At 36.5% G+C, this 16,390-nt stretch overlaps 2 protein-coding genes and 1 long non-coding RNA gene across 3 annotated transcripts in view; 1 reads left to right on the top strand and 2 right to left on the bottom strand.

Moving 5' to 3' along the window:
* Nucleotides 1-27: 27 nt before the first annotated feature.
* LOC136826098 (uncharacterized) lies at nt 28-1,176 on the bottom strand. The gene is made up of 5 exons (XR_010849512.1): nt 1,056-1,176; nt 753-868; nt 594-678; nt 329-441; nt 28-132 (listed from the first exon to the last, which is right to left on the bottom strand). It is a non-coding gene; the product is annotated as an uncharacterized lncRNA (long non-coding RNA).
* A 1,016-nt stretch (nt 1,177-2,192) lies between these two features.
* LOC136826089 (uncharacterized) overlaps nt 2,193-16,390 on the top strand; it is a 96,949-nt gene continuing 82,751 nt past the window's right edge. Inside the window, exon 1 of the mRNA XM_067083058.1 lies at nt 2,193-2,486. The gene's annotated coding sequence lies outside the window, so the exon portion shown is untranslated. The remainder of the gene's footprint in view (nt 2,487-16,390) is intronic.
* Nucleotides 13,528-16,136, bottom strand: LOC136826004 (uncharacterized). The gene is made up of 6 exons (XM_067082863.1): nt 16,091-16,136; nt 15,717-15,892; nt 15,156-15,303; nt 14,614-14,783; nt 14,120-14,290; nt 13,528-13,635 (listed from the first exon to the last, which is right to left on the bottom strand). Exons 1-6 carry the CDS (start codon nt 16,134-16,136, stop codon nt 13,528-13,530), a joined length of 819 nt encoding a protein of 272 aa, XP_066938964.1.

Below are 16,390 nucleotides of genomic sequence, written 5' to 3'. Positions count from 1 at the left end.
TGAAATTGTCCTTTGTAAATCTCTAGTCATTCTCGATTTTGAAATTGTCTACCACTGTAAATCTGTAGTCTCTCGATTCTGAAATTGTCTATCTTTATAAATCTGTAGTCTCTCGATTCTGAAATGTCTAACCTTTGTAAATCTGTAGTTCTCGATTCTGAAACCCTTGCAAATCTGTAGTCTCTCGATTCTGAAATTGTCTAACCTTTGTAAATCTGTAGTCTCTCGATTCTGAAATTGTCTAACCCTTGCAAATCTGTAGTCTCTCGATTCTGAAATTGTCTAACCTTTGTAAATCTGTAGTCTCTCGTTTCTGAAATTGTCTAACCTTTGTAAATCTGTATTTTCGATATATGAAATTGTCTGCTTTTGTAAATCTGTAGTCTCTCGATTCTGAAATTGTCTAACCCTTGCAAATCTGTAGTCTCTCGATTCTGAAATCTGTAATCTCTCGATTTTTGAAAATGTCTCCTTTGTAAATCTGATTCTGAAATTGCAGTCTAACCTTTTGTAAATCTGTAGTATTCTGAAACTGAACCTTTGTAAATGAAATTGTCTGCACCTTTGTAAATCTGTAGTATCCAATCTGAAACTGTCTAACCTTTGTAAATCTGCAGTCTGAATTCTGAAACTGTCTACCTTTGTAAATCTGTAGTATCCAATCTGAAACTGTCTAACCTTTGTAAATCTGCAGTCTGAATTCTGTAAAAATCTGTAATCTCTGAAACGAAATTCAGTCTGAAACTGTCTACCTTTGTAAATCTGTAGTATCCAATCTGAAACTGTCTAACCTTTGCAAATCTGCAGTCTGAATTCTGAAACTGTCTACCTTTGTAAATCTGTAGTATCCAATCTGAAACTGTCTAACCTTTGAAATCTTCTTTCTGAAACTGTCTACCTTTGTAAATCTGTAGTATCAATCTGAAACTTTCTGAAACTGCAGTCTGAATTCTGAAACTGTCTACCTTTGTAAATCTGTAGTATCAATCTGAAACTGTCTAACCTTTGTAAATCTGAAACTGTCTACCTCTGAATCCAATCTGAAACTGTCTAACCTTTGCAAATCTGCAGTCTGAATTCTGAAACTCTTTCCTGTAGCGTGTTACTTCGTCAGTCTTTTACTGCGAACGCGCTTTCGTTACAAACAGGTAAACACGTCATCAAAACGAAAATCGCGCACGCGCAGCTCTGAATCGTTGGTGCTAGAGGAACAAACATGTTGATCAGTGGAGTTTGTGAAAAAAATATCTCTTCTCGACTGTTTGTGTGTTATGTTTGTTTACTCATGTACATACCAGTGCAAGAATGTAATAAAGGTATTGTGGCTTGTATATATAGATATATATATATTTGTGTTATTTATAAAAAGCTTTTTTTATTTCCTTTAAGCCTCCAAATATTTCTTGGCTTTTTATATCAACAAAATTCTATCTCTTTGTTTTGAAATCTTGGACCAAAGAAGCAAGAGGAGAATACCAGAGCCAGGTGAGAGAAGGGGAGGAAAAAAGTGTCTTCAACTGCACCTTTCAATCCCGTTCTTTTCTAGATTTTGAATTGCCCCTCCCGTCAGCTTCCGGTTCGACAACGAATCTGAACATCAGGAAAAGGTCTATACCAGCTCAGATCTGAGATGGTGAAAGGGAGAGGAATTTATTAACAAATATTTTCTGGTTTACGTAAGTTTCCAAAATTCCTGTCTATTCTTAATTCTCCAAAATATTGGGTAACTTCTCCCACCATAATCTCCTTCTGACGTCATTCTTGAGCATGCGCAGTATAAACAATTCTTTCAAACATTTCCCCATTTTCGTTTAAAGACTCGGATATCCAGCAATGTCTTCCCCTGCGTAGCGGATGCGATGTGCCATTTAAAATGGTATTTATCTCTTCAAAAAACTAATACTTAGTTTTACAATACTCCAAAATCATGGGGATATACCCTCGGGCTGTCGGGAGACTTAATGCGTGTTTGATGTACTGTTAAATAAAGTAAAGTTAAAGACGTTTAAGATTGTAATAAACAAGGGAATTCAGTTTTAAAAATGTAATAGATAGTATGGAAGAGAAAGGGTATAACGTAAAACTGTATCAAGTTAAAAATAAAAAAGAAAAGAAAACTCTGCACCTAAGGCGAATAGTGTAATGTGCACGCAACTGTGTTTGTGGAGAGTTGAGCACTTAAGAACCGGAAGTTCGAAACCGGAACCTTTGTGTGTGTGTGTGTGTGTGTGTGTGTGTGTACAAACGTAACGTCAACAAGTGTCCGTCTGTACCGTGAAGGCTCTTGAGAAAGCAAACTTGTCTGCGTTTACCCGTGGCCATATTTTAGTGGAAATTGTTGAGTAACTCAAGTGCGCATGCCCAGACGATCAAGCACCCGTGGGGAGACTGTAGCCTATTGAATTCAACTTCTATCCGAACCTGCTAAGAACAGAAGGACCTCATAGTAATGACGACCCACTAACTTCAACCCTCCGAAAACTTGGGTAAGAAATGAGTGTTTATAAAGGTAATGGTAAAGGAATGGCCATTTATTACAAATTTAATGATAAAATCCCACGCAGCGCCAAGAGCCTTAACCCCCATCCCAAATCTCCCGGATAATGTTCGTTTCCGGCCCGAACATCCATACTCGGTTTTTTATTATATCTTTCGAATCTTCGAAATAAAATGAAAAGAAATGATCTTTATACATAATTTTTGCAAACTAATATTTATCGCAATAAAAAATAAAACACATGTAAATGATTGAGGATTTTTTACAAGTTTCAGTTTTGCGTAATGCACTTAGGGACATTTGACCCCCCCCAAACCAGGGGCAAGTGCTAAACACGGCTAAATACATTTGCCCCCCCCCAGGGGCTAGTACTAAACACGGGGGAAAAAGTGTAAATGAATCACTTTAGTACTAGCCCTCATGTGGAATTGGACCGAAACTTTTACCAATCTTCCTGGCCATTTCAGACACTGCATTGCTAGGTTAGTTAAGGATGTTATACCTGTGCTTGATCACTGCTTTTCCGTGCTTTTATATTTCAGTGTTTTTCTTTTCGTGTATATTATTAATGACAGGGAACAATTTATTATTATCTCGGGCAAGGAGGCCATGTTTAAGCTCGGCTTATTAGGTATTTTGTCTGTTCCTATATCACCAGGTTACGTAAAAAGTTATCAGCGGATTTTTACGAAAATTTGACGAGAGTTGGGCCACGTGGCGCACATGTAAAAACATTTTGGGAGAGACGGGGTTTTAATATATGGAGAGAAGGCGTTTTTTTTTATTTTCTACTTCTTTTTTGAGGAGCTGGCATGCTTATTGCAGTTTCCAAAAGTTGTTGTTTCATCTGCTGTTCGTTTGGGGACAGTTTGACACTGCTATTGGCACTGTTCACGGTTTTTAAGGTTGCCCTACCAACATTTTTCAGTCGTGAACGAGATAAGTATAAAATGAGCAGTCTTGGAAACACGTTTGATTTGTGATTTGTTTCAGAGAGAAAGTAAGTTATCATAAATAAATCAATCTATTCCTTTTGATAGGCTATCTTTCCCAAATTTGCAATTCCATTCTGAGAAATTTCATTAACCAAGTAAGTAAACTTTGACCTTCTTCAGTAGAGAATGGGTTAATATGAATATTGGTGAAGATCATTATACTTTTATTCTGTTTTTTTTCCCCCCATTTATTCCCAAACTTTTCACTTAAACAAGGTCCTCTTTCCCTGCCATTCACTGAAACCATAATTAATGCAAGTATATTCATAATAATCATGCCTCTATATGTAGGAATCTATAAGAAACTCATTCCAATAAAGCTATAGGCTCTTTATTTTGTCACACTTACATGTCAAGTATTCAGATAAAAGTGACATGGATTAAGTTAATGGGATTACAAGACAGCTGTACATGTAGACAGAAGCTGAGACAGTGCTGGTGGCTGAAAATATATGTAGGCTTGTATACTATCTCTAGGGTCCCCAGGCCTAATTGTGGTTTTTCATTCAGTGAAGACAGATAAGTACTCCAAGGGAGGTTTCCTCTTTTGGTGAAAATATGAATAGGCTTGAGGACCTTCTCTAGGGACCCTGGACCTAATTGTGGTTTTCCATTCAGTGAAGATAGATGAGTATCCCAATGGAAAGTTTTTTTCTTCAGGTGGAAAAACTCTGAATTCAGGTAAAAGACCTTCTTTAATGATCTGACCTATTGTTTTTCCATCCAGTGAAGACAATGTTGGTGGTTGACTATATAAAGGGGATTTCTTTCAGTAACCGTAGATCTGGATTTTGCAACAGCAGAAATAACGTATCTCAGGTTGGAGGAGAGTCACATACCTTCCAGTACCTGTGACTAAAGAATAAGACGAAGAAGGTGAATTACTGAATTTGAAGGGTTCAGTGTATACTTGTGACTTTTAATTATTTTCAGAAATGGACAGCCAGTGAAGATTAAGCTTGGGATATTGCCTCCTCAGGGTACAATCTAAGTAGCAGAGGGACTTTGTAGGCTGTCAGGAACCAGATTCCCTGTAGGTGAGTTTTCCATTTCAGTTGAAGAGTCTAGACTGGTGAAGAAAACTATTCCTTTCAAAGTCTGAAAATGAAGTATCACGGGTGATCATGAGATGTAGTTTTGCAAGTAATCAAAACTGAGCATGGGAAAGGCCAGAGAGCAAGGCTTCACAGTTACTGTATCATAAAAATGATGCTTATTTGACAAGTAGGAAATGGGGTTGCCCAAATTGTCAGAAAAAGGGGATGACATTTTAATTATAAGTGGGCGACCATTGAGACAACGGGCAAGATTCAGACTTTGCTTCGGCTCCCCCATTGCTGAATTCTGGAAAGGGATCCAACATCACAGCTTTCAGTAATTGCAATTACAGTATCTAAGTCCACTGCAGGTGAAGAACCTTGACGAGGTAGTCTATCTCCTCAGGACAGACCTGGCTTGTTTACAGAGGTTGGGATTGCCCAAGAGCACCCCAGGGGGCTACCAGTATAATTGGTTATAAGGTACACTTTAACCTGTGAACTTCAAGCGACACTGTGCTACTCTGGTCACCTTTACACAGACGGTATACTCCATGCTACCAAAATACTTGGTTATAAGATACACTGTAACCTGTAAACTTCAAGCTACATTATGCTACTGAGGTCACTTTTAGCTAGATGGTATACAGGATGAGATCTGGAAACATTTCACATCGTATTTAGCAAAAGTCAGGCTGCTAGCATTTAGACTTTGCATCAGTTATACCTACCATTAAATTTCAGAAGCTCCAACTTTAGGTGACATAAGACTGGAACCCTAAACCAAATTGGCCAAACGCCAGTTTGATGTCTCACCAACCTGACAAAAATGGAAAAAAGTATGTAAAGAAATAATTCCATTTTTTTAACAATATATGTTTCAAACACCATAAGGCTAAGATATATAAAAGCAATTGTGTTGTGACAGATAAATGATTGAATAAATTACTTTTCCCTGCACTGTTATAAGCCTATTGGTACTGGAAACTAGTACTGTTGTTTCATCCAATTGGTTTAATACAACACGTGAGCAATGCCAAATACCAGATTTTCTGGAGTACCAGCATGAATCGTGCCAATATGTTGAAAAAACTCAAACTGTGATTACCATGTGCTCAGTGCCATTTTAATTTAGCACACTAACCTCTGAGAGGTAACCTGATGGCATGCTGTCAGACGTATTGGAAAATCCTCTTAAGAATTTATTAGCCTGTAACCTGACAACAACATTGCCTCTTGACTTAGGTGCGTTGACTAATCTGAATGTGGTTCTGAAAGATGACAGTTACGTCATAGTGTTTTTAACTCCTTCCCAGGTCGACTTGGATCAAAAACTGCTGCTATGTCCATTTGTTCAAGGACAGGAACGATTAGTCAGGGTATACCAACCATTGCTTCTGGAAAGAGAGCCAGAGTGGTGCTGAAGAATGGAAGCCTGAATCTTTTCCTTAACATTTATTGGACAACTGGAGCTTTCCCGTCTCATCATTCAAAAGATATAAAAGTAACTAAATCACTGGAGGATATGTGGTTTGTAACTGCCCTCAGTAGAGAACAGCCATGCCAAGTCCAGGAGGAGTCTTGTGTAAGCACTCGTTCCTTCAGTCCCCATGGCACAAGGCGTGGCAGCTGGCAGTGTTAAACAGGAAAAAACATTACCTGAAATTTGTATAATTCACTGATTTCCCCTCAGAAAACTTTTCTGCATTGTTGTAATTGTGGGTACTGTTGTTTGGTTCATTTTAAATCTGGAAAAATTTTGTATCAATACTCAAACAACTCAAAGTCAATGAAATGAAAAGTGTCACAGACACATAATCTGAACCCATCACCTTGTAAGCAACTGGACACTATTCTAAACACTCAAGGCATGGTGGTTCATGGTAACCTCATGCTGTCAAACATATCTGGAATCCTCCTTTTAAGCAATGATTAGTGTCTGATGACAAAAATTTTGTCTTCTGTCAGACTGAGGGGTATGCTGACTGTTTGTAGTTTTTCCCTTCTGCTGGAAAGACAGTTGGCATCACCTCCAGTAATCTTGACCTGAGTCTGTAAAGAAGTCAATTTTGATCCAGCCACTTGACTGAAATGCAAAAGAAACCTCTTTGAAGATCTTCATTGCCAGTGACATGAGTCACTTGTCTGGAAAACACTGAATCTGAGTAAAAGAAATTCAGAACTTGAATAGACCATCAAGAGTATAGAGTAAATCTAAGCAATCATATTGGTATAGGGAAAATACAACTGGGCAATCAGTTGTTCTTTCTCTTGCCATTTCCCAATCTTTTGTAACAGACTTGGAGTTCTTCAGTTAAATCTGATTTTAATTTACTTATAGACATTCAAGGGGTTACTATAATTAAAACTTAGCCTCTCTGCAAGGTTTTAAAAACAAAATCTGGACCCACACCCCATATCTCTTTTCAAATAATTTAGTAATTGACGTCTTAGCCTGTGTGGTCAGTGAACAGCATGGAGCTATTAGAGGCAGCTCACTGAAGGGCAGAACTATGTTGCCAGGCGCAAAGGTGGAGCAAATGACAAACTGATTGTCGAAGGGCGATCTCTGAACTTAGTTTTCTGTGATGACTCCTTGTTCTTTAAGCCCCCAAGGCACAGGGCGTTAGCTGACAACGTTGCACTGTGAACAGGAAACAAACATTAATTTTGATGGAACCATTTCATTGCGATATGATACTAAACTGTGTTAAGCCACTATCTTTGTATTTATGATCATTGTTTTGATATTCTTTTGACTTATTGGAGTAACTTCACGTGATTTTCCCCAAGCAAAGTTATGGAAAAGAATTGGCATCTGTCTTCCTTAGGTCGGTCCAGCTGTTGGAAAATGTTCAGAATTAGGTGAAGGAAAATCAAAGTGTTTCAATAATATTTATATTAAGTCAGCTTACTGTTAAAGACATTTCGGGAGGGTCATCTCGGAAGCCTATGTTTAGGGTTAACTAAAGACAATCTTATTTAAAATGGTCAAATGCTGCTCTTCACTTAAAAATATTAGAATTGACAAACCTTTATATATAAATATATATAGGCGTCCTCCTTGTTACAAATGTTGGCATATATATCGTATATGATCATGAGGAGAATATGATTGATTTGTAGTTTTTACTCTTGATACCAGGTGGCAAAGTCACTGTCTAACATTGTTCTTAACCTGAGTCCAAGTGAAGAAGTCGAAGGCTAAGTGGATTTGGTCATTAAACTCAACAGACTAAAATGCAAAAGGAACTCTCTTGAAGACTTGCTTTAGTTCCTTGATCATTACAAAACTTGAAGCTGTAATAGTTTTCAGAACTGTATATACCTTCATATATATAGCATGTACTGATCCAGTATATATATATATAAAATATATATACAAATATATCATATGAGCACCCATATTTCTTTATCTGTCATTGAAACAGAAGTTCCTTCAGTTAAATATATTTAATTATTATAGAGAGTCAAGGATTATATATATATATTCAGCCTGCATTGGAAGGTTTACAAGACAAAATAATGGACCCATAATATTTATATCTTTCTTTTTGATTGTTATAATCTGTACTTTTTCTTTTTCTTCTTCTTTGATTTCTAAAGCTACCAGAGCTGAACCCTCTGATAACAGATGAAAACTTGAGACAGTCTTATCAAGAAATGGAGCATTTGACAAACTTTGTCATTGGGGCTGTTTCCCATCTCAATGACTTAGTTTTCTGTGGTGATTCTCGTTTTCTTTGCATATTCCATTACTACTTCCAGAGATCTCTGGAAAAGGAAATTGAACATGTATAAAATATGACTTCCAGAACCATTTTGGAAAAAGATACTAACATTGTTAAAATATATAACTTCCAGAGATCATTGCTGGAAAGGGGAATTGAACATATATGAAAATTGCCCTTCCAGAGGTATGGAAAAGGAAATTGAACATGTATGAAAATATATTACTTCCAGAGATCTCCTGGAAAAGGTCGAAACTTATGAAAATATAGTTCATCTCTCTGTTTCCAGGAAATTGATTTATGAAAATATATTACTTCCAGAGATCTCCTGGAAAAGGAAATTGAACATGTATGAAAATATATTACTTCCAGAGATCTCCTGGAAAAGGAAATTGAACATGTATGAAAATATATTACTTCCAGAGATCTCCTGGAAAAGGAAATTGAACATGTATGAAAATATATTACTTCCAGAGATCTCCTGGAAAAAGAATTAGAACATGTTGAAAATATATAACTTCCAGAGATCTCCTGGAAAGGAAATTGGACTTGTATGAAAATATATAACTTCCAGAGATCTCCTGGAAAAGGAAATTGAACATGTATGAAAATATATTACTTCAGAGATCTCCTGGAAAAGGAAATTGAACATGTATGAAAATATATTACTTCATCAGAGATCTCCTGGAAATATAAATTGAACATTTGAAAATTAAAAGAGACTCCTGGAAAATGAAATTGAACATGTATGAAAATATATTACAAGACGCAGAGATCTCCTGGAAAAGGAAATTGAACATGTTAAAAATATATTAAATAGAAAATAAAAAAGCAAATTGAACATGTATGAAAATATATTACTATCTCAGAGATCTCCTGGTAAAAAAATTGAACTTGTATGAAAATATATTACTTCTTGGAGAGATCTCAACTGGAAAAACACAATTGGAACATGTATGAAAATATATTACTTCCAGAGATCTCCTGGAAAAAGAAATTGAAATGTATGAAAATATATCACTTGGGAGATCTCTTGGAAAAGAAATTGAACATGTATGAAATATATCTTCGAGAGATCTCCTGAAAGGAAATTGAACATGTATGAAAATATATAACTTTCTGGATCTCCTGGAAAAGGAAATTGAACATGTATGAAAATATATAACTTCAGAGATCTCCTGGAAAAGGAAATTGAACATGTCATGAAAATATATTCTCCAGTCATGGAAAGAAATTGAACATAGGAAAATATATAACTTGGCCAGAGATCTCCTGGAAAAGGAAATTGAACATGTAGGTGAAAATATATTACTGGAGATCTCCTGGAAAAAGAAAGTTTTACATGTATGAAAATAGGATACCCTAGAGATCTCCTGGAAAAGGAAATTGAACATGTATGAAAATATATAACTTTGGGGATCTCCTGGAAAAGGATAGAAAAGAACATTTGTATGAAAATATATAACTTCCAGAGATCTCTGGAAAAGGAAATTGAACTTGTATGAAAATATATTACCCAGAGATCTCTTGGAAAAAGAAATTGAACATGTATGAAAATATATTACAAGAGATCTCCTGGAAAAAAAATTGAACATGTATGAAAATATATTACTTCAGAGATCTCCTGGAAAAGGAAATTGAACTTGTATGAAAATATATTACTTCCAGAGATCTCTTGGAAAAAGAAATTGAACATGTATGAAAATATATAACTTCCAGAGATCTCCTGGAAAAAGAAATTGAACATGTATGAAAATATATAACTTCAGAGATCTCCTGGTTGAAAAACATGTTGAAAAATATTACTTCAAAGATCTCCTGGGGGAAAATGAACATGTAGTTTTCTTCCAGAGATCTCCTGGAAAAGGAAATTGAACATGTATGAAAATATATTACTTCAGAATCTCCTGGAAACGACAAAGAACATGTATGAAAATATATTACGTCCAGAGATCTCCTGGAAAACAGAAATTGAACATGTATGAAAATATATTACTTCCAGAGATCTCCTGGAAAAGGAAATTGAACATGTATGAAAATAAACACCTGGATGAGATCTCCTGGAAAAGGAAATTGAACATTTATGAAAATATATCACTTCAGGAGGAATTGGATATTAAATTACATTTGGATTAAAGTACCCATATATATATATATATTATATATATATATATATATATATATATATATATATTATATATATATATATATATATATATATAGATAGATAGATAGATAGATAAATACATTATATATATATATATATATATATATATATATATATATATATATATATATAGTTATATATATATATATATATATATATATATAATTATATATATATATATATATATATATATTATATATAATATATATATACATATATAATATATATATATATATATATATATATATATATATATATATATATATATATATAATATATATATACATACATACATATGAATATATACACATACAGTACACTATGGCAAAACAAAACAGCCAATTTCTTACTAATTAACCACAGAAAATTTAACTTCAACACAAAATAACCAATTTGAAGATAAAGACTTTCAAAACGTACCGGTTGTTAGCGTTGGATATCGACGGAAAGTCGGTCGGGACGATACGTACCACCTCCGTCAGTTCGAACGCTCGACTGGGGGGTTGTCAGCGGATAATGGCTCAACCTTCCCTTATAATTTATGACAGCGTTTCTTTAATACTTTTGATTTAATATTTCCTTTTGTCACCTCCTCTTTAGCACGTGCTGGAATTATTGCTCATATACGTTTCTTTAATACTTTTGATTTAATATTTCCTTGTGTCACCTCCTCTTTAGCACGTGCTGGAATTATTGCTCATATATATATTCCCAATATCATTCATTTTCCTTTTCACTGCAAATATATCCAGGAAGAGTCTTCTGCATGGCTAGATGTGGTTTAGGGCTACAGAAAAAAATTATGTGCATCATATTTCCTTCGCAAATGTCATTTGGGATCGTATCGGATGTTTATTCATATTGAAAGCGAACTGAATACGTCAACCGCGTTGGCCTGTTTTACTGAGAAATCGCTGTTTATGTTTGTAACTTGGGTCTCTTTCTGAGAACTGCCTTTTTCTATAAAGGTCCAGGTCGATAAGACAAGCAGTCAAGTGCCATTTTCTTGCCCAGACCCGATGTATAAGAAAAAGGGAATGAAAGGGAGAAAGGTGAGACTTTCTTACAAAGAAAGCACATTTAGAAAATACACTCTTGGCTGCAGTTTGGTAGGAATTTTTGTAAATATATTCTTGTAAATATATTCAGTTTCATATTCGACTTGCCAAATTAAGTGGCCCGCTTTTATATAAAAAAAAGACTCATAGTAAAGCTTTAAAGTCTTTATTTTCAGCTTCTACATACTCTCTCTAGTATTTAGATAAAAGGGACATGCAACAGTTAATGTCTGATATATTGTTTGACAGCTAGGTTTGACAATGTTGATGGTTGAGGATATAAAGAGGCTTTGAAGACCATATGTATGGAACCCGGACCTAATACATATTTTCCATTCAGTGAAGACAGGTGAATACACCAAGGGAGATTTGCTCTTCAGGTGAAAATATAAATAGAATGAGGACCTTATCTAGGGACCTCGGGCCTAATACTTATTTTCCATTCAGTGAAGACAGGTGAATACATCTAAGGGAGATTTGCTCTTCAGGTGAAAATATAAATAAATGAGGACCTTATCTAGGGACCTCGGGCCTAATACTTATTTTCCATTCAGTGAAGACAGGTGAATACGCCAAGGGAGATTTGCTCTTCGTGCAGACATAAATAGGCTTGAAGACCTTATCTAGGGACCTCGGGCCTAATACTTATTTTCCATTCAGTGAAGACAAGTGAATACGCCAAGGTAGATTTGCTCTTCAGGTGAAAACATAAATAGATTGAAGACCTTATCTAGGGACCTCAGGCCTAGTAGTGAGTTTTCCATTCAGTGAAGGCAGAGGAGTACCCCAAGGGGAGGGAGATTCCCCTTCAGTAACCGTAGATCTGGATCTTGCAACAGCAGAAATGAATTGTCTCAAGCTGTTTGAGCGTCACATACCTTCCAGTACCTGTGACTAAAGAAGATGATGATGAATTAGTGACAGTGAAGGGTTTGTTGTGTACTTATGACATTTTATTTATATTTTTTGGGCACTGACAAACAGGCAAGATCAGACTTGGGAGTAGTCCCCCCGAGTTGAAAGTAATTAGGAAAGGGACTTTGAAGGTGGCCAGGATTTAAAGTTGGTCAGAAACTGAAATTTTTGCAGGTGAAAAGGAAGAGGCTTTGCAGGTGGCCAAAAACACAAGGTTTTACAGTTACTGTATCATAAAAATTATGTTCACTTGAATTGGAAAATGGGGTTCTCAACTTGTCAGGAAAAGGGCCTGCACAGACTGTCAGGAAGTGGATTTTTCATGAGAAAATGGTCACAATTCTACCCAGATGTGGCACCTTGCATTCAGCTCTGATGTCGGATCCAGTTTCATTGCTTTCAGTAATTGCAATTTCAGAGAGTGGCATCTGAGATTTGGAAACGTCACATCTTTCTTTACGATAGCCAGGCCCTTGGCATTGGCCCACCAGGGTAATAAGAGACACAATGCCACCTTAGGTCAACAGCCACCTTGCAGACATAAAACTGGCTTACCCTAATCCAACTTCCAGCCCCAACCAGTTTTATAAGTTCATAACTTAAGTATGCTTTGAATTTACTCATGCCCCATTTTTTTGGAAAAGGTTTCATCACACCATAAGAGAGGACAGTAAACTGATTGTGTAGAGACAGATAAATAGATGAATGGAACGGACTATTTATAGACTGGTATATATATTATATATGGATTACATCATGGTACCATGGATTTCATCCACATTGGTTTGATCACTAGTATGTGGCAAGTCCAACATATACAGATTAGTTCTGGAGTACCAGCATGACACGTGGAATTTTGAAAACCTACTGTGATTACCACTGTACTCGTATTGATTTAGCCATAACCCCTGAGAGGTACCTGATGGCATGCTGTCATAGATTCTCGTTCCCCCCAACTAATAACTCTTGAATTTATTACTACTGCAAATGCATCAGTATTGATCTTGGGGAAGGTGCGTTAAGGGTACCGAATGTGAAGTTCTGAACTTGACAGTTACATAGTGTTTTTACTTCTACGGTTGCTACATCAAAAACTGCTGCTATTTCTATTTGTTCCTTGAGGAACATTAGCAAAGATACCAACCATTAAATTTAAGAAGCTCCAGTGGTGCTGGTATTGTGGAATCTTTTCCACCAACTGCTGGGTCAGACTGCCAGTCTCCTGTCTCACCAACCTAACAGAAATAAAAAGGAGTAAATAATTAGAGGATAACAGATATTACAGGCTGCCCTCAGAAGCAACAGCCATGCCATCACAAGGCTGCCTTAATCTCAAAACAAGCAGCATCAGATAAATACATGGCTGTGCAGTACAAAAACGAAGAAAAATAAAACCAAAAGGATTTGTATAATACACTGTTTGAATAAATTACTTTTTCTTGCATTGTTGTAAGTGTATTGGTACTGGATATTGGTAATTTTATTAATATTTGGAAAAATTTACATCATATGAGCAATGCCAAACTACCTTTCAAGTCAATGAAATGCCAGTAATCATACAAACAAAATACTGAACCCATCACCTTGTAAGTGACTAACGCTATTCTAACACACTCAAGGTATGGTGGTTCACGGTAGCCTTATGTTCAAATATATCTGGAACATCCTTTTAAGCAATGATTAGTGTCCTGATGACAATAATTTGTCTTCTTGACTTACGTATATGTTGACTGTTCTGAAGTAGCCCTCTCGCAGCTGGAAAGACACTGTGACGTCAACTCGAGCAATCTTGTAAGTCTGCCCAAGGTCAACTCTGATCCAGCTATTTGCTAAGTATTGGGTACAGGGGCAGTAATGATGATCGTCATTGTAAGAGGTCCTATCGCTTGTCTGGAAAGAGAACCAGAGTAAAAGAAATGAAGAACATTGAGATCATGAAGAGGTCTGGAAATCTAAGCTAGAGGACGGTACCTCGATTACATCGTTTGCAAGTAAGTTCTTTCTCTTGCCATTCCCAATCTGTTTGTCCAACAGACTTGAATAGTCCTGTTCACCATTCATAATTTACTTTCCATACCTTAACTACTATAATTGGAAAACTGGGTGGTCTCTGCAATGTTTTAAACAGGTCTGGGAGTTCACCCCCAGATCTCTTTTCATGTTTAGTAATTGCCACTGAGTGTGTGGTCAGTAGAGTGTCAGTCATAACTTACAAGCTCACTGAAGGGCGCTATGTTGCCAGGCGCAAAGGTGGAGTACTGGACGCTTTTGTGAAGGGCGATGTCTGTCCCAAGGTATTTCGTGAATGCCCTTGTTCCTGAAGCCCCCAAGGCACAGGGCGTGGTAGCTGACAACGTTAAGTTGTACAGGGTGCAAACATTACCTGAAATAGAACGTTTGTACATTGCTTTCCCTCAGAAAACTGTGTGCCACATATTTGTATTTATAGGAGTTTTGTTTCTGATATTCCTCTTTGAATTATTGGAGTAAGAACAGAATTTTAAACAAGCAAAGTTACTGGAAAAGATTGGCTCAGTCTTCCCTCAGGGAGCCAATGTCCAGCTGTTGGAAAATGTTCAGAATGGGAGACTAGAAATCTAAAGCAAAGGAAACAATAATATTCATATTAAGTAACACTGTTTCTTAAATATATTTAGGTGGGGGGTCATATAATGTACAGGATCTAACTACGACTCTCATTTAAACTAGGTCAAGTGGTGCTCCTCTCTTGTGATTGAATTCTAAAATGACAAACCTTTGGTGGCAAAAAGCGCACAGGCGTCGTCCTTGTTACAAATGTTGGCACAGGGGGTCGTGGCTGACGTCATTGCTGAGGAGAAGTTGATTGATTTGTAGTTTTTCCCTTGTGTGGAACAGCTGGCATCGCCTCCGTTAATCTTAACCTGAGGAAGTGAAGAAGAAGTGGATTTTGGTCATAACCAACAGACTGAAATGCAAAAGGGAAGACGAACTTCAGTTCCTGTGACAAAAGTCACTTAAGAAAACTCTGAAGCTTTGAGGGAGTTTTCAGAACTGCGTAGACCTTCAGCTAGTATAGAGTATGTACTGATCCAGTCACGTGTACGGGGAAAATACAGTACAAATGGGCAGTCATTTGAGCACCCAGATTTCTTTATCTATCATTGAAGCAGAAGTTCCTTCAGTTGAAACTAGCTTTAATTGCTTATAGACAGTCAAAGGGTTAAGTTACTATATATTTAGCCTGCATTGGAAGGTTTACAAGACAAAATAATGGACCCATGGCACATAGCACATAGAAAATGATTACCCATGTACTGTGACCTCATATTCTTACCTCTTTGAATATCCTGGAGCTATTAGAGGCAGCCTCTGATATTGGCAGAACTTGTAAAATCGCTATCAGGAAATAGTAGATGACAAACTGATTGTCAAAGTTTCCCATCTCAAACTTAGTTTTCTGTGGTGATTCTCGTTTTCTTTGCTGCATTCCTTTCTCGTTAGTGAGTTGCTCTGTGAAAAAGAAGCACAAATTAATTTTGGCTGAACCATTTTAGCAATAAAATACTAACCTTGTTAAGGATACTACCTCCCATTCATGATCAATGCGTTGAAGACTTGGGACTATGGAAACTTCACGTGATAGTTGCCCACAGCTAAGGTATGGAAGTAAGTGAATATTGCGTCTTGCCGTAGGTCAGCTAGGGCTACCCACTGTAGCCCAGGTTAGGTTGAGGAACGTTGTAATATAGTTCATCTCTGTGTTTCCATTATTGATTTATGGCCCCTAAGTCAGCTTAGGGGTGTTCAAAGCCCTGTAGTCGAGTAGATCTCGGAATCCTTGGTTAGGTTAGGTTAAGGAAAGTTAGGGTAATTTGTGATAGATTCAGAGGTGAATGTATTGGGTTAAGACAATTTTATGAAGGAAATGACTGACAAAATGTTCAAATCACATAAAAACTATCAGATTTGACCATATATATATATATATATGTGTGTGTGTCACTCTTG

This window comes from Macrobrachium rosenbergii, chromosome 40 (assembly GCF_040412425.1).
Source record: "Macrobrachium rosenbergii isolate ZJJX-2024 chromosome 40, ASM4041242v1, whole genome shotgun sequence".
NCBI lineage: Eukaryota > Metazoa > Arthropoda > Malacostraca > Decapoda > Palaemonidae > Macrobrachium > Macrobrachium rosenbergii.
Note: the sequence above shows the minus strand (reverse complement) of the source record. Positions and strands in the feature narration are given on the sequence as shown.